The following is an 18,859-nucleotide window of genomic DNA, read 5'->3' as shown; positions in this document are numbered from 1 at the left end:
TACACCTCTGCCCTATGTCCTATTTTCTCTGCATATGAATGTGCTACAGTGTGAATAAACCTCGGCTCTCCTGTGTTTCTGAGCGAGTAACCATCATGTGTTCCCCATTTTAACATGGCCAGTGACTGCTCTAAATGCACACACTGCCAGTCAAACCATAAACATACTTAAGATTCTTTGGTGCTACAAAACGTGGTTAATTGTCATAAGACATGTGTGCATGTTACCATTTAAAGTGTTTCTGTTGTAGGAAACAGGAAACATCCATTCTACCTTTCTCTCATCTGGGAGATAGCGTGCCATCCTCCACATCTCTCTCTTTTTCTCTGCAGTCTGATGGATCTCAGTGCTTACAGGAGACTGCTCTTCATTCTCCTCTGCTACTTTAGCCTCTCCCTCTTTCTTTTTGATCTGCTGGATAAGCAATATGGACCATAATAGCTACTGTAAATAAGATTAAATCCTTAATTGCAAATGAGTTAGGGAATCTCAATTACAAAGAAATAGAAGTCAAGAAATGAAAACAAATGAGCAGAAACAGAAAATGATGTTTGAGTCAAGATAATTATGGATAAAATCAAATTTTTTGACAGGACCATTAATCACTTTACTGTTACTGTGTCCATTCATTGCTATTTTCCAAACCGAATGACTAAACTGAACCCTTAGGATCAGACTGCTTGTCTGGACACTGACCGTGTCCACTGGTTCCTGCAGCCAAAGGCGGACGAGCGTGGCCAGCGTGTAGTACAGCACCAGGAGCATGATGGGATTGACAAAGTGGTGCCAATCGAGCTCAGGGTTCACTTTAAACATCCAGGTGTGGGAGCAGTCACTCAGGACCACCGGAGAAATTCCAAACAGACTGAAATAGAGAAACAAATGTTAGGAAGCTGCTGGTAAAATATCACAGTCATGCATTTTTTTGGGAACAGTTCATGGTATAAACAAAACTCAATGTGTATTTCAACACTTATTCAAATGAATTTCTTAAACTTTTTTTCACAACAAATCATTACTGGAGCTTCCTCTACAGCGCGGGGTATTCAGTCTCCCAGCTGAGAGTCCACAGCTGCTTTTCTTCAATATACAGAGTAACAATTCTTCCACCGTAGTTTCTTATTTGTTCTTGCAATAGAGGGCCTGAGAAGCAAATCAAAAACAACAACCTCCTGTTTCAGAGGATAGAAATAAAAAGGAGGCAAAAGAGCAGCCAAAGAGAACAATACGGGAGAGCTCTCCAAGTGTCGTTCGGTTTCATTTGTTACCACGTATTTTAAACGACCAGAATTATTTTCATCTTGTCACTTTTGGCTTTGGTTATGAACAAAAAACAACCCACTGTGAAGAATGAAGCTTTAACTGTAGGATGAGTCGAGTGCACAGAGAACATGTGCTGCTCATATGATTGCGTGTTATAGCTTTTGGATTTCGTATGCTATAGAATCTAAATGAAGTAAAGCCTTTCTGGATCTTCCGAAGCGAATGGACACGGTCCATGCCATACTGCCATCATGAAATAATTATTTGTAGATGCACAGAAATCGCGTTATTTTATCTTGAACACATACAAGGAAAGTAAAAGGTACAAAATCTGACTGTGGTATTGTGGGATTTTTAGGATGCTGCTCCAGCTTGTTGTTGAAACCCATTTCCATGTTAGATATAAAGAAGATTTCCACAAAGACCAAAAGTGGCAGTAATTAATGCCATTTGTTAGGGACGTGTTTTTTGTGCGCTCCACTACAAAGGCCTCCAGTTGGTTCTAACATGGTGGTTTTCTAAAATTGCTATTTTTCTGCCCTCAGTGGCTCATTACTGCATTTTGGGTTAAACTGAAACGGATGCACACTTGGGTAAAAAAAAAAACTGTACTGTTTGTACTGATTTTGTATTAAATACTCTTTAACATTGTTTAACCCGATGGTTTTCTGAGACCATGACTTGTTTGTATTAGCATAAGAATATGTTTTTGACTGAGACTATAAAGCACTGTTGTAAGTCTCTCTTCATAGGGGAATTTGCTAAATGCTGGAAATCTGAAAAGCTTGAGCGTTTTTATGTTATTTCAGCTTTATCTATTTCAGACTGCGGTTTTGTTTTTGCCTCCTAAAGTCAATGCTGTATAACTCGCAGAAGAAAAAGGAAAAAAAAACGATGTCCAACTAAGCTTTTGCTTGCTGGGTTGATACACCTTTTGTACTTTTATTGTATTATCTTTTTCTTTCGGTGACTTTTTTCTCCATTTCTCCCTCATTCAATCTTGCCGAACACATGCTTCCTTTAAGACTACGGAAGTCAGCCAAACACATATTTTCAAACGGCTGCTCTTGCTGACACACTGCAGCGTAACACACTTGGAGGAAAGCACTGTCCTTCCTCTTCTGCATACATCTTGTAGACATCCTGTTATGGACTAGTGTCTCTGTGATGGACAGGGAAGAGTGCAGGGTCAAGTTTGCTTCCTTGAACCCTCTTAGCACTCTTGTTTCGACACTTCAGATAAATGTTTTTTGCCTAGAAAGGTGCAAAAACATGTATCTCTCAAGCTTTATTCTAAAGTCTAATCCACATTTCCTGGAGATACCACATATTAAAGGTACAATAGGTGTAGCCTGCAGGGTACCACTAAAGTGGCAACTAAAGGTACAGGTTAGTAATATATTTCTGAGAGTGCATTAGAGTGAGGTGTAGATTAATTTGGACAGACATCTGGTTTAAATAAAAGAGAAACAACTATATTCTTTAAAAATCATCCAGCTGATTGGCTTCTATAAAATATCATTGATTTCTATAAAATCATTTGCAGTCTTTGTACACCGTCAATCTCAATGAAAAAGGTTTTCATCTCTATCTACATTACTTTCTTTGTTCAGCCTGTTGCACCACACAAATTCTCCGAATGCGTTTCAAACCTCTGTCTGCAGCTCACACATAAAATATCTCCCTTTTATTGTGCCTTTGAATGTGGAAGAAAATTTCAGGCACTGCCCTTCGTGCTAGATTGAGAGAATGAAGTGATAATGTTTAACACATTGAAGTTTCTTTTTTTTTTCCCCGGAGGTTAAAACGCCTGTGTTTATTTGTGCTGTTAGGTCATGGTGTAATTCTACATTTTGTAATCTTGGTTAACAGCTCCCAAATTAACATGTAAAAAAAAAAAAAGGACTTCAAACAAAGAACAGATTTTGGGATGGATCCTTCTTATCACGGCGTACACACCCTGTACACGGCCTGCTCCATGCTACTCAACCACCGAGTGGCTTTACTTTGATTAAGACCTAATTTGGAACAATTGCATCTAGTTAACTACAGCATTTTGTCTTTTTTTTTTGCTCTCCCACTTTCTAACTTTCTTTCTCAACTCTGTGCAGTGATTTGTGCAGAATTCCCTGAAACCAGCTGTGTAATTTCAGCACAGGCCAAGAGGCATCCTGCTGTAATGAGAACCACCTGGACCTTTGCAGGCTGTCGGTCCCACTTCCCTTTCTCTCAGTGTGAGCTTCTGAGTGAGCTTTTAGCTCATTCTAGCTTTAGCATTCATAGCTTTAGTTCTATGGAATAATACACAGCTATACAGGAAGGCAAGCTCAAATGTACACAGTGAAGTGACTTACATTTCTTGCTGGTTATATGTTAAGAACTGCGAATGAGGAGGTACGACTTCAATATAAAGGCCAGATATGTATCAAGAAGATAAAAAAATCTGATCTTACTGCCTTTCTGAGCACAGCGTATAACACTAACACTTTCACACAAGCAGCTGTATAAACAACAAATACACAACGCTTACATCTCAACACGACTAAGAACCTTGTTTCAATCAGGGCAAGTCTCCATAGTCTGTCTTTGGCCTGCTATATGGCTGATAAAAACACTTATATCAGTAAACAGTGGACCCAACAAACACAGAACATTTCCCTAATATTAGCATGCATTTCAACTTTTGTCGTTTAACTACTTTTTTTTTCCATTATTATTTCATTACTATTTCATAATGTTCTGGGAACTTTCTATTTCAAAGTCGAGCATTGCCCCCACAACATTCTGGGAACTTTAAAACACGACGATCTCTTTTGGTTATATGACAATATATGACTAAAAATAAACTAAAAATAAAGAAAAAAGGAAAAAATAATTGGAAAAAAAAAAAAACCTTATAGGAGAGTGAATCTAAATGAAAAAGTGTGACATAAATTAAACAATGCAATAAATCAGTTGTTGCAAAAGTGTAAAATATTATTAATAATAATAACAATAATAATAATAATAATAATAATAATAATAATAATAATAATAATAATAATAAAGAAACCCTACCTGAAAAAACAATAAGAACCTCAAAAATATGTTCTCAAAATGTTCCCAGATGTTCCCTAAACGTTCTGATTACCAATAATTGTTAGTTGGGGAAGTGTAACAGCACCCATTGGGGCAGTCCATCAAAGTTTATTCAAAATATGCATTTTTTTATCCTTTTTCAGACAAATCTGACTGTCAGTGAAGCTCTAAATCTGTATAATTGTATAAACATTGTCCTCTACGTTTTTGTACAGATTTTGTACAGTATAAAAAGCAGGAGTATGTATCTCATTTAAGGATCTTTAATGTGAAACTACAGGTGTAGCTTGGGATTTTCATTATATATAGTAGCAAGTGTAAATTTTGAATGATTATCTTTGATCACCAGTTCAACCAGTGCGATTAAAAAGCTTTATATTGAGAGATATTTACTCAGCTTCACTGAGCCTCACTGAGCTTCACAGTGAGATTCAGATTCTCATAGAAATTCATTTTCTTACACCATACTCAGTAGCAATGATGAATCATAAACTCAATAGGTGGGACTGAAAAAGGAAATTCAACGTTTGTTGAATTGGTGCAGCTGAGAAAATGTTTTATTTATGTCTCATCACAGTTCTATGATGAAAGGACCAAAAGGTTAAGAAAAAAAACTAGATCTAACTTGATTTCCTAGGTGCCAAAAAATGCCATTTGCACCTGGTTTGTGGTGTCTATGTTCAGCACTTTGTCATGTCTCTCTCCACAGTGCTTAATGACTGAAATGAAAGCGCTTTAAGATGTTTATGGTCCTTTATATGTATTCCTGTTTGTACCAAGCCTAGGGCAATATTTTCATAGAAAATTCCCAAAAAAAGAAAAACATGAAAATGTTTCTATATTCACTAAAATTCTGTATAGAGGTTATCCCAGCTTCACACACACTAAAAGCCAACACTTACATTTCATTCGGCAGACACTCTTATCCAGAGTGACTTACAATTTATCTCATTTCATACTACTGAACATTAAGGGCCTTGCTCAGGGGTCCAACAGTGGCAGCTTGGTGGACTTGGGATACAAACTTACAACCTGGCGATCAGTAGTACAACACATTAACCACTAAGCTACCACATCCTCACAACAGAATCCTGTAACTCATTTTATATTAGACTTGCAATGATAAAATCATTCATTTGTTCATACTGATTGAAAGTTTTTATTATTATTATTATTATTATTATTTTGACACTAGTGAAACTTCATTCTTCCCAGTTTATGAGGTTTAAACCTATACTGCATTGCTGTCATCAAAATAATTATTTATGGTAATCACACATACGCTACACAAGCATTGGGTAGAGATTAGTTTGAACAAAAATCCAACAACAACAACAACAACAAATATTCATATTCTCTTCCCATGCTTGTTACTCAGTGTTTTTCCACTCGACATTCTCAGTACAGTTACAGTACAACACCCACTTCTCTCCCAATTCACGTCTCAGCATTTTCAGCCAGGCCAAAGAATTTTACAGATGAAAGATGGCATGCTGCTCTGCCCTGTGTATCTGTCAAACATTTGTTACCTGGCTGATTTAGGGGATTTATTCAGCCTTTAATCAAGCAGGGGAGTATTTACTGACAGCAGACGGGTGCAAAATGCTTCAGTGAGGCTATGACTGCTATAAAAAAACAACAAAAGGAATATATGCAGTGGATTGGAGAATATGTATGATTTACATAAAAAATACTATAAAATATACTCAAGGACCTAATCAACTAGTTAGAATTGTGTAAAAGTGAGTTAGATCAATTTATGTAGTATTAATGTGAGCAGCTTCGAGCCTAAGCTCAGTGAATGTGTAGAGTTAGACTTTATTCCAGGAATTGATCAGATTTTGGCTGTATGATAACCGATTGTGTTTATGCCATTTACATTTTTATGTGTAAACATTTAATGTGTTTATTATTTATGTGTTATTATCTCAATCCATTTACTAGAAACCTATATACACATTTGAATTAGGTAAATTAATTCACATCAGTTTATACACAAACTCTAACATTATTACGTTTGAAGCATGCAGCCATTAGATTGATCCTATCAGATTGTATCACACACACACAAACACACACACAAACACACACACGTGTGCACTAACATTATGTGTTTGAGGCAGGCAGCCATTAGATTGATCCTATCAGATTGTATCACACACACACAAACACACACACGTGTGCACTAACATTATGTGTTTGAGGCAGGCAGCCATTAGATTGATCCTATCAGATTGTATCACACACACACAAACACACACACGTGTGCACTAACATTATGTGTTTGAGGCAGGCAGCCATTAGATTGATCCTATCAGATTGTATCACACACACACACACACAAACACACACACACGTGTGCACTAACATTATGTGTTTGAGGCATGCAGCCATCAGGTTGATCCTATCAGATTGTATCACACACACACACACTAACATTATGTGTTTAAAGTGTGTTTAAAGCATGCAGCCATCAGATTGTTCCTATCAGATTGTATCACACAGACACACACACAAACACACACACACACACACTAACATTATGTGTTTCAGGCATGCAGCCATCAGATTGATCCTATCAGACTGTGTCACACACACACACACACACACAAATGTTATGAGTTTGAGGCATGTGTCCATCATTGGTCACAGTGTGCAGACAGGTCACATGAAAGCACCTCATGCTGGAACAGTTAACGTACAGCCTTTTAACTGCAAAAACGAGCATGACCAAAATCAGACCATCAACCCTGAGACATTTTATGGACCTTGTTTTACACCACCTATATAACATCCTGCTTTCTACAATGCCATCAAATGCGACGTTCTGTAATTCAAAACCTAAGGCATCCAAAAAAAGCTTTGCCAAATATGGACTTACTAAGTTACCCCCAAAAAACAGTGACATAAATCAGTGAAACAATTCAGACCGACTGTACATGAGAAAGTCATAGCCTAGTCCTCTACTCTGGAAGTTATCACAAACACAGCAAAGAAAAACCTCAGTGGATGCAGTGATGCCGGTGGTCTGACCTTGCGTAACGATCTCCAGGTGGAACAGCTTCCTGGAAGAACTGGAACTGGTAGAGGTAGAGGATGATGAGATGTCCTGCGCTGAAGATCGCCATCAGCACGCAGAGGCAGCTAAAGAGCAGCGTGTCAAAGGAGCGACAGAAAGACCACCAAGTGCACAGGCCCAGAAAGGTGAAGAAGTACATGGCAGAGGTGAGGGAGGGTAACATGATGCCTGTAGGGTGACACACAGCACAGTAAAAGTTTAAGCATCGGTACATTACATAGTTATGAATCTATGTGTTCCTAACAAAACATCTTTTCTGATTTAGTTTATTCCTAAATTTCGTTTTAGTGATATAGAGCAAGTAGTCTTTAGGTATATGTACCTGTAAGGCCCAGTAATATGGTTACAACTACTTTCCCTGCAGTTGCAATCAGATTCCCAATGATTTCTTTTAGTCTGGATGCCACTTCCGCTATCTGTCGCAGGATCTTCATCTTAGTGCTCTCCTCCTCCTCTTCCTCAGGCTCTAACCCCTCCAGCTCTTCCTGCCCTACTTCTAACTCCTCATCAGGTGGTTCACAGTCTTCATCATCCAACTCAAAGTCTTCCTCAAGGTGCAGCTCGGGTTCCATCTTAAGCTTTTTGCCTTTCTCCTCCTCCTCCTCTTCCTCCTTCTCCTCCTCTTCTTCATCATCATCCTGTTCCTAAACAGATGTAAGAATCAGGAGCTAAGAAGAGTTCTGATTCATTTATGATGCAAAATATTTAGCTGTACTTTGAGTAATATTTACACAAATAATAAATATAATATCAGTTTATTTTAACAAGATGAAATTATTCCAAGTCTCTGTAGTCTAATGCTGCAACCTCAAAGGCATAAAGCATTTAAAACACAGAACACCATGGACAAGAACTATAAATAAACAAATCAGTGCTAAATTAAATGATACTTGTTGAATTCTCGAATATGATCTGGAATCATTTTTATAGTAGCCTCATACACAGAGACTTGAGCGGCAGATGCTGTACATAAACATTGGCTTCTTCTGTGTGGAGGTGTTTATTTAGCATTTTTGGAAGAAACCACAACAGGATAAAATATTACAATGTGTCATAATTTAATACATTACGTAATATTTAAATAATTACATATTAAATACTTTATTATTATATTAAAATTGTTTGTGTAAGGTAATTTAATGTAATAAAACGAATCCACTGCAAAGTAATAAAAATGATTATTTTCTTCTAAAAGCCCACCTCATTGTCTTTTATTCCTTACCAAATATTCTAATGTGATGAAATTGTTTATTTGCTATTGTTTATTAAAATATTGTTAATTTAATATTGTTAAAACAAAATTGGTAGACAACAGAGTAAGTAATTATTTGTGTTTTCATTCTAAGAACGAAGTAAGTTGCCAGTGTGTATTGCTAATACCATTTAGCTTGGTATATAAGTTACGCCAAGCTAAATACTCCATAAAGGAGTGGACCAGGATGAAAGTCTCTGCGGTTGATTGGAAGTCGTGTCTGTCACACTGTCCCTAGGAAACCTCTTTCAGAACTGAGAGAAACAAGAAAAACCAACAAAAAACCAACAAAAACAAAACAAAAAAAAAAAAACAGCAACAAATAAATATCCAACTTACTATGAAATTATCCAGACATACTATATAGGCTATATAGCTTTAAAAAAAAAAAAGAGAAATACTCCAAACAATAAATCACTGTATTGCCACAAAACACTTAAATGAGCTTCCTGCCAAGTAGCATTTTAAGCTTGATAATATTCCTAAACTGTGACCTTTTTATATTGACATTATGATGCATTTTGATTGAGTCATTTTGGAAGTTGGGCAACTGATCGAAAGATCTGTACAGTATGAACACTACAACTTGACAAACAGTTAAGGACATAGTAAAGAAATATTAAAAAACCATCAAGTCCAAAATTGAATACAACTGAAAATACACATTAGTTTGCTTTGTAGCTGTTAGACATTCACATTTCTTCAAAGATGCTTTGTGACAATGTCTATTGTTAAAACCGATTTAACTGAATTGAAAATAAATAAATAAATAAATAAACAAACAAACTTTGACTTTAATTGGACACTAATACAAGATGTCAGTATGTGTTAACACTATGCAGAGGCCAAACTAGAAAGAAGAAAATTTCCCAGGACCTGATCAATCTAATCTAAGGTAAATCTAATCTCCTTGAGTGGTTTCAGCATACCAAAGTGACTCCATTCCAGTTGTACAAAGCAGAAGTGATTTAATCACAAGAGGCTATAACTCAACACGACTCAATACAGACAGTTAGAGTCCTGTTACAAAAACAATGTATACGACAGACTTTAATGTTCTACTTGGGACAGGGATGTAAACGTTGGGTGCCTAAAATTCAACGAGTTCACTCTGAACACACACACACATACACACACACACACAAACATGTACACCGTATGCCATAATTTGAAAAAGAAGTGCTTCATAGAGCAAAAAGTGGCCTCTGAAGTTTCCTAGCCTCAGAAAAAGCAAACAGTTCTTCAAACTTCATTAGTGCAGGATTAAGATGGCGTACGAGACGCTGACTCACATATGAGCTCAATTTGAAAGTTGTTAGGAGTATTTCCTCCAAATGTCATTCTCAGGCAGTGTGCGTAATTGTTTACTATTTGCTCTCTGCTAACTGTGTCAGAGTAACTTTTTAAAATGCATTACAGTTTTCTTCTGTTCAAAAACAGATTGAATATGAACAAGCTCCAAAGCGTGAACCAAGGAAAAGTATCATGGAGATTCAAGGCAAATTCCCCAGTGTGTTTGACCCCACCATACTTTTCATACCACTGTGGTGAATGAAATCTCTGTGCAGCACTATGAAGGAGTTATCTAGCTGGGCAAAGTTATACAAACAAACGTTTTTCACATGGCTGAGCAAAAGGCAGAACATTCCCTCTATGATCTGTTTAAGCAGAGACCGCTGAGCATCCTAACTGATTAAATGGGTTGCATTGGTGAGTGTGGAGATGGTTGCAGGGTCTAGAGGAATATCAGCTATGCCATTCATCAGAGTGAAAGACTAAGGAGGTTCATCTCACATACTGACAAATTCCTACGTATTGGAACAAAAAGGATGGTTTGGTTGGATACTGGTCTGTTTCACCAATCATACAGCCTAACATAAATCTGTTTAAAACTAGTCAAATCCTGCAAAGGATGAGACCATATAATAACACACCTAAAAAATTTTATTTGAAACATAGGAAAGAGTTCTAAAGACTGAGAAGAGGTTGTCAGTGATGGTCAATTATTTCATAAATTTATTCAGCTTCAAAAACTGCTTTATTCTACTCAGGGTCACGACGCCATCTCGCACCTTTGCACACTCATTTAGAATACTAGAATACTATAAAACCTACTGGAAGTGAGAGGAAGCTACTCTATGTGCTGTGTATAGCAACACTGCAAAACAATGCTTTCCTGATCTCCTAAAATGTTGCCTAATTGAAAACACCTTAATTAAACAGAAATCATATGTGCTGTCCATGGTGCTGAAATTAAGTGAACAAACAATCATAATCATTAATAAAAATATATTTAACAGTAGAACTGGAAATTTCTGTTATAAACACGGACACACATACAAAGAAACATGCATGCACACTCCACAACAGGCCATACAGTGGAATTTGGTTTTAAGTATCTGTTTTAAGTGTCGCAATCCATAAACTTCTTGGCCAAAAAGTGAGCAGTTGGGGGGATGGGGGAGTACACACACCTCATTGCCACCATTAAACTACACAAGCAGACAAAACACTTCTGTGTAAGAAAAAAAAAAACAAGGGTGATAAATAGGCACAGACAGGGGATGAATAAAAGGAGAGCCTATAATAGGGAGAACTGAGTAAAAGTTTAAATAGTGTATGATGGTGTGTTTATGGCTATACATGTCTGTTTGTGATCAGTAGTTATTCAGATTCAGCACTCCATCTGACATTCTGACAGTATGAATTAACTTAGCATTAGAAAAAATGAATGAGGACAAGGCAGAGGAAGAAAGAGACAAAAGACAGAGAAGAGGAGTGGAAGGGAGGTATAGAAAGACAAAGAGAGAAGGATGGTAATTTAAGCATCGTCGCTGCCACCAAAAACACAACATCAGCTAATGCGTTCAAGATGTGGCCTCCTTTCCAGTCTCTCACTCTCTCTCTCTCTCTCTCTCTCTCACACACACACAAACACACACACACCATTCATTTCCACACCTACACAAACACAGAAGCAGTAGAACACTGGAATGCACATTCATTGTTAATGGCAGTGAAGCACACTGAGGTGAGGAAGTGTAGCCGCACTGCACACGTAGCTTAGTGTGGGTATATAAATATTGTACCAGGATTAATGTTGCATTCACCAAAATTCCCTCAAGTTTATACAACACCCACTTCACTGGCAGGATGTCTTGATTATGCACTGTGCCAGTTATTCAGCATTAAATTGAGATACCCCATACTGCCTCCTGACAGAGCGTGAATTTACATTTGATAGAAAATGAGAGGGTATAAAAAATATTAACCATAAAAAGCTGTATTCAGAAGTGAGTAACACACACACATGCTGAGGTGGTGATACAAAAATACTATGGCTTTGTGTGCTGCTCGGACAGCATTAGATTTGACCATTTGGTGAATACTTTTACAACAAAGGTGTAATGTGCAATTCTTATCATGGACATAAAATCATTTTGATATAACCACTACACTGTACATCACAATGTTTTGGGCTGTGAATAAAATCTAATTTCTTATGGAAATTACACAATTAGAGACAATATATAAATTTAAATATATAAATACAATATCAAATACATAAATATGACACAATTCCCTGAATAATAATAACATTAATATAGTTTTTGCAAGTGATCATATCCAGAAACATTGCATATCTTGATGTCCAGGTTACATAAAGTGGTTCCTTGTACAAGAAATCACTGAATTAACAAAACATTGGCATTTTTAAAAAATGTAACCTCAAACTAACTAACTAAATATAACGACAAAATAGCTTATATCTGCATGCACAATGAAGATTTTTGCATAAAATGGTAAAAAAAAAACCTTTTTCATCCTTTAACAATAGTAATATTGAGTAACTGACAGTTCAGACACTAAATGGCCAAATGCTCCTTAAATGAAAATAGTTCCCAATAGTTGGTCAGGCAATGCATGTTGCCAGGCAACACACAGACGAACTGCCAGCCCATAATAAGTGTTTTATCAGTTTAGACATAATGAACTATTGAACTAGAATTTAATGTACTGAACACAGACAAGTGGAATGATACACACATCAGATACATACCAGTGCTGCTGTCCTAAATAATGGAACCAGAGTCAAACTGGAAATAACTGTTTTATGAACTGATTTGTGTTTTACTTTGTGCAAGAAACAGACTGTGATGGATCAAGTGCTATTTTATTAGCTGCTTAATAATAAGAGTACACATTTTTAATGATTGTGATAATTACAAGTAGGACTACTCATGCAAAAACATATACTAGATGTTTATTTCAATGCTTGTCATTTACATATTATATATTGTACATACACTGTACTGTACATTGTATATGATTGGATAATTACATAATTGAGCAGTGTACAGTACAGTTCCTATTAGGTGTACTTTGTGCAAAAAATTTATTTTTGAGCACCTCAGTATGACCAGAATTAATCAAATTATTCAGCATGAATGCCAGGTTACACATTTCTACTGCTTTCCAACTACCCATCTGACCAGAACCACAATGCTCCAAAAAAAGAAAATAAACTGTGGAATGCCACCAGGAACCAAAGCGGTGATCTGCATTTTGTGACAGATATTAGGCCAAAGAAAGATGCTAAGTGGCTTTATAGATATAAGACCAGGGTTATTATTGAGCAAGTATTTCCTCTCTAACACAAACAGCCCATCGGTCTGCAGGCTCCACCTGTCCGTTTCCCTTCTGACTGCACATCCATTAGTCCTCCTGTCAAACAGGCCATTTACCTGAATAAATACTGCCCTGATTGCAAAACAAGGCATGGCAGAGGGGAATCAACAAAAATAAACAGATTCCATGCCAAGTAGAAGAGGAATTAGGCCAGGGCAGAGCCGCCAGGACAAACAGGAGCAGGACTGGCAGTCCTCAAGAAACCAAGGCTAGGCACTGAGATTTTTGTCATGTATCTACAGGATATTTTAAGGTGTTTGTGTGATACTGTGATTTTACGGCGGAATTCACAAATATCACTGGTCAGAAAGCTCTTATATAACTATTTGTAGCAGCTATGACATTATTGCTGGCTTTAGGCATTACTGGACACTCAGCATAATTTAAGACTTATAAAAAACAGACATTAAATTGTGTTAATTGTCACAATTTGAAGCGTTTATTTTCGGAGTCAGCAGTGTCTGCACTTATTAGCATTCAGAAGTAAAGCTCTAACTTTAGGTTTTCTGACAAGAAAAAACTTTTCCTAAAGAAGAGTTTTGTGCTTTCTGGTTTCTCTCTAACACGACACACTGGCTTATTTGTATTAGTAACTTCCAAATCAAGGAGGTCAAGGGAACGACTGTTTATAGCTGGTATGAGTGATAACAGGAACTAACTTCCGCAGACCTTTCCCTTTCCACAACATTACGCATAACTCTAAACAGTTTTAAAGTACTTGTCGCTCACTAATAAATCACTGGCAAGTTGCTGTGATGTTGTTATTGGGGAAAAAAATGAACTCCAGAATAGCAAGAGTAACTCAGCTCAGCAACAGACTACACCACGCCACTCACAGATGATTAATATAACTATTGTGCTCTTTGCTTACTAAACATCTTTGGACAAAATTTATAAAGCCTGAAATCTAAATCTTAATGATCTTCTAAAGCTATATGAAGACCAACATATGAAACTGTCTGTCAGACCGGGGCATCAGATTGTCTACAGTGTTTTACTTACAAAAAAAAACCCCACTGTAATTCTTGAACTTTATTTTAAACATGAGACCTCTCCAGGGTGAGAATATCCTTTATTTATTCCATTAAGGTTTCTGATATAGGTTTCTTTAGCCAATGCAAAGTTTACATTTCCTGTTCTTTCTCCGCAAAACTGATTCGTTTTATTATTTTATCTGTCATGTAAGTAAAGAGTCAGAGCACACAGCAGTATGACTATTATGATAGGAACTGGAGAATTTTCAAATCAATGAGAGGCTCATGTTCAAACCTGGAACTCAGTGGAAATCGATACTGTTTAAATATCAGTGCTCTTATTGGACAAATGAACTTCTTGTACACATTATGTTGAACATGAACCTAATCTGTATAGAGAATGATTTTGACTCATGTGTAGCATTCCAGGAACCCGCAGGGGACTCCATGGATCCTGTAGTTTTCATAAATGTGAAATATAACACAAAAGATTTATATATTTCACACTAGATAATTCTGTATGAGCATCTAAGTTCTAGTTTCATCTTTAAGCATGACCACAAACAGGTTGCTAGGTCTAGACTTACAGATCTCTCTGATGACTTTTGTGGCTTTAACAAAAAGTGCCATTACGCTCCATCAGTAAAAATATTAAAACTGATTTCTCTTTGGTTCTCATTCTCCACTTTTTTATCCATATTACCTCAAAATCCACAAGCCCTACAAAATAGCCAGTAAATGTCACAGTGTGGCAAGAAAAGCTCTCTGAGTATATGTTAGTTGATCTAAAACAGTGTCAGTTAGGAGGGTTTCCAGGCCGAGTGTCTCTGGCCCATCGTGGGAGGGAAGAACAGCAGCTATGGGAGAAATTGTGCACTATGAAAATGTCTCTGGTTGGTATTCATCCAGACAGTAATGGGTTCACCTTATTATCCTCTTCATAACCATGGCTTATAATTTATCACCGAAGAGGCCTTTCTATCTTCCTGAAAGGGAGCAGCCTCCCTCAGTAAAAGAGTAAGATGTATTACGGACCTCTGGTTGTGCGTTCCAAGAAAGTATTCATCAGCTAGACTTATAGAGAACAAAGAGAACAGCTTAGATATGAGTAAGGAGCGGGCAAGACACAGTGTACCAGCAAGGAATATATGTCCTGAGAAAAAAGACTTCAGAGAAGAATTCTGGATAATGACTAGTCAATATGACAGTGTAATTTCCATGCTACTATTAATTATATCACACTACACTTTTCTGAAATATCACAGCCATCATTAGTGGAATATTTATTGGGCTGACAGACACTATTGATACTCCCAGTAGTTTATTGGATAATAAAATTGGTTCTAAATGTAATATTTTCCCTTCTCCCTTCCATGTAAAATAAATTATCTATAAGTTAAATGAAAATAATTTTGTACCTTGGTGCAACATCACTGCTTCCTTTTTACAAATCTACGTGCCACAATATAAGACAGGTGATGAAGTAAAAGAAGAAAAAGTGTGTTAGTAAGGTGTTTTTACCCTCCATGAACCATCATAAGCTTAGGCATAGACTCTTCACTATCAGGAATTGTACTGCACTTCCAAAAGATATTCCCTTAACTGTTGTTTCGATTATGGATATAGAGAGTCTAACACACTGGTTTAGATCTTGCATAAGTGTCTTTAGGGGCAGGGTCATCCTGGATGATATCACCCATCATCTCTTTAATGGAACTATGAGGCCCAAACCTGTTCTAGCATTACAATGCCCCCGTCTACAAAGTAGTACAATATGCAAAAACATGGTTTGAGAAGGTTGGTGAGGAAGAACACCTTTAGGGATGAACTGAAACAGTGACGGAACCCCAGGTGTCTTTGTCTGACATCACTAATGCTTTTGTTGCAAAAATAATTTGAGCCATGCTCCCAGAAGTCTTGAGGCTGTTTTAATGGGAAACAAATCAATATTAATGTACATGGTTTTGGCTTGGAATGGGAAGTTCAATATTCGGGTGTCCACATATGTTTGGCCATATAGTGTACTTCTTTTTAAGAAAAAAAACTGAAGCCAAACTATACCAGCAAAATGGTTCTAACAGCATAACAGAGCCACCAATTTTTCCTGTAATTTCACACCCATCCCTAAACTGGATCAACATGTGTCATTGAAAATATGGCCTTCTTGGAATAAGAGGATAATATTAAAGATTTATTTTGTCAGATTGAGAAGTGTATGATAATAAAACATGTAAACTCTGTAAACTTTGAATTCTGTAAACTTACCTGGTTCCCCATGTCAAAGTCAGTATTATGCTGCAACACGTCCTTCCCTGGAGGTTTTTCCAGACTGCGACACAGGAGCCATGTAACCAGGCCAGCAATGAACATGCCAATGTCTGGGATGAAAACACGGATGCCGTTACCTGCATCTGCCCCCCGGACACTGTAAAGAAACATCAAAATTAGAAACTGTTTTCAAGATGAAACTAATAGTGTTAAACATCACCTTAATTCTTGTCAGTGTTGCTTCAATAAGCCTGTACAGTTCTTTGGGTTCATCCAGACTTATCTAGTTGTTTAGGACTTTTTGCCAGTATGTAACTTGTTTCATACTATTCATATTCTTTTAGATGATGAAGAAACCTTTATTTGCCATATATACATTACAGCACAGAGAAATTATTTTGTTTTGTACATATTTTGTCTGCAATTATCTTGTTAGGTTGTTGGGGTCAGAGCGCAGGGTCCGCTGTGATAGCAGAGTAAGGGCCCAAAAATGGCAGCTTGGAATTCAGCTTTCTGATCAGTGATCCAGTAACTACTGAGCAACCAGTTGGAATTTGAGCCCACACCTCCAAGAGAGACCATAACTGCTCAGCCATCCTGACATCTGCTTGGTCATTTCTAGAGTTAAAACACTGCAATTAGAAACGAATCCCAAACCGCTGCTTGAGCCAAATTATCTTTTAAAATATGGTGTTTAGTGCAACAATGTGCTGGAGTACCTCACCAATGCACACAAAAATGTCCTGAGCCACAATAAAGACCTGCGATTGCCAGTGTCCTCAGCTAATGCGCTACCTCGTCTGGTTCTCATTTCCAAGCTCAGGCAAACTACAGCCTTTCGCAGTTCTCTCGGCTCAAGTTCCCTGGCTCGCAAGAAAGCCTTTCAATCCCCAGATCAACTTTTACTTTACAGCGCTGCATGTTTCTGTCCTGAAAACTGAAACTCCACTTGCTTCAACCTTGCCCAGTCCTCCAGGCATCACTCAGCTGTCATTCCACAAGACCCTCATTTTCTGATGTATAAAAGCTGTACATAGACAAGGTTAGGTTATATGGCATTAAGAGCTGAAGGTCATTTGGTAAACTGTAGTGCATTAGCACACTGATGGCTGTTCAGAGACCCATAAACCACAGTCTTAGTTAACAGTGTCTCAACAGTCTACAACACCATCTCACAGTACAGTTGGAACAAGCTCCTTTGTATCTACTGTAAGTCTATTTGCAAATATACGGTATTCTAGGACAAAGAATAGATTGATTCCTGTTCCTTCTGAATTATGTATTGTTTGTCAATTACTGCAAATGTGCTCATCAATCACTCTATAAATCACAAACAGCCCAAGGAGAAAACGGAAAACAGCTCAAATTGCAACAAGATAAGCAGCCAAGTGGCCCTTCACAAGGAAATCAGCCTGCACCTAGTTGACGTTGGGTCTCAGACAGCCCTAAACAAATGTTTGGATACACATGCAACTCGCTCCACATGAGACCCAGCTTTCAAAGAGAAATGTCGGCGACTGTGCAGCCTCTTTGAAGTAAACCGTGTTTGCTCCATAAAATTTAATAAGTGACAGACGGCACTAGTCGAAGCGAATATTCCGCGTTTTGCTTTGTCCACTGCTGATTCTCTTCCAAAGGCGCCTCCCTGTACCTAAACAGTTTGCACTACTGCTTAACGCCGCCTTTCATCTCAGCATGCTAATAAAGAGAAAAGCGTGAGCTGGCAAAATGAAGGTCCTACAGATGGCACTGATTTGGGAATAAGACAGTGTGGTGAATTAACTAGGCAACTCTGGGCCATAAAGTGAATTAAAGGGAGCCGCTATCAAAGTTCACAGTGAAAGCACCAATTTGAAGAGACACCCAGAATATTGTTGGCTCCACACAGAAAACTGTGTTTTTGGTTCGCTTTTAGAACTCGCTGAGTGGTTATAATTCTTACATCTATTCTGAGGTTGGAGTCTCGCTTGTGCTGGGGTTGAGTTACTCTTTGATGAGTGCGGGTTGGATGCTGGTGGGGCGGCGAGCTGGCACTGTAGTTAGAACATCAGCAGGGGATAATGGACGGGCTGGAGGATCTACGGGCCATCACGTCAGCCGACAATACCTCTTTCTCCACAGCAGGCACAAAAAACAATCCAGGACTCAAATACCACAAAACCTGAGCTTTCAGCAAGGCCAAGATAAAATTGTTTAAAAAGAAGCATAAAGGCTAAATCTAATCATATGCTTCCTACAAATTCATATATAGAATTC

General features: G+C 37.6%; 1 protein-coding gene across 4 annotated transcripts in view; it reads right to left on the bottom strand.

Moving 5' to 3' along the window:
• The window catches only part of LOC131364618 (piezo-type mechanosensitive ion channel component 2), a 117,844-nt gene that overhangs the window by 42,189 nt on the left and 56,796 nt on the right, over positions 1–18,859 (bottom strand). For 2 of the 4 annotated variants that reach the window (XM_058407862.1, XM_058407940.1), the window contains exons 5-9: positions 16,601–16,760; positions 7,743–8,064; positions 7,375–7,588; positions 697–865; positions 274–414 (exon numbers count right to left, since the gene is read on the bottom strand). In XM_058407862.1, the coding sequence (XP_058263845.1) occupies positions 274–414; positions 697–865; positions 7,375–7,588; positions 7,743–8,064; positions 16,601–16,760 (1,006 nt within the window). The remainder of the gene's footprint in view (positions 1–273; positions 415–696; positions 866–7,374; positions 7,589–7,742; positions 8,065–16,600; positions 16,761–18,859) is intronic. The other 2 variants (XM_058408014.1, XM_058408092.1) reach the window with 1 other exon arrangement.

Source organism: Hemibagrus wyckioides, linkage group LG01 (genome assembly GCF_019097595.1).
Source record: "Hemibagrus wyckioides isolate EC202008001 linkage group LG01, SWU_Hwy_1.0, whole genome shotgun sequence".
In the NCBI taxonomy this organism is placed as follows: Eukaryota; Metazoa; Chordata; class Actinopteri; order Siluriformes; family Bagridae; genus Hemibagrus; species Hemibagrus wyckioides.
Note: the sequence above shows the minus strand (reverse complement) of the source record. Positions and strands in the feature narration are given on the sequence as shown.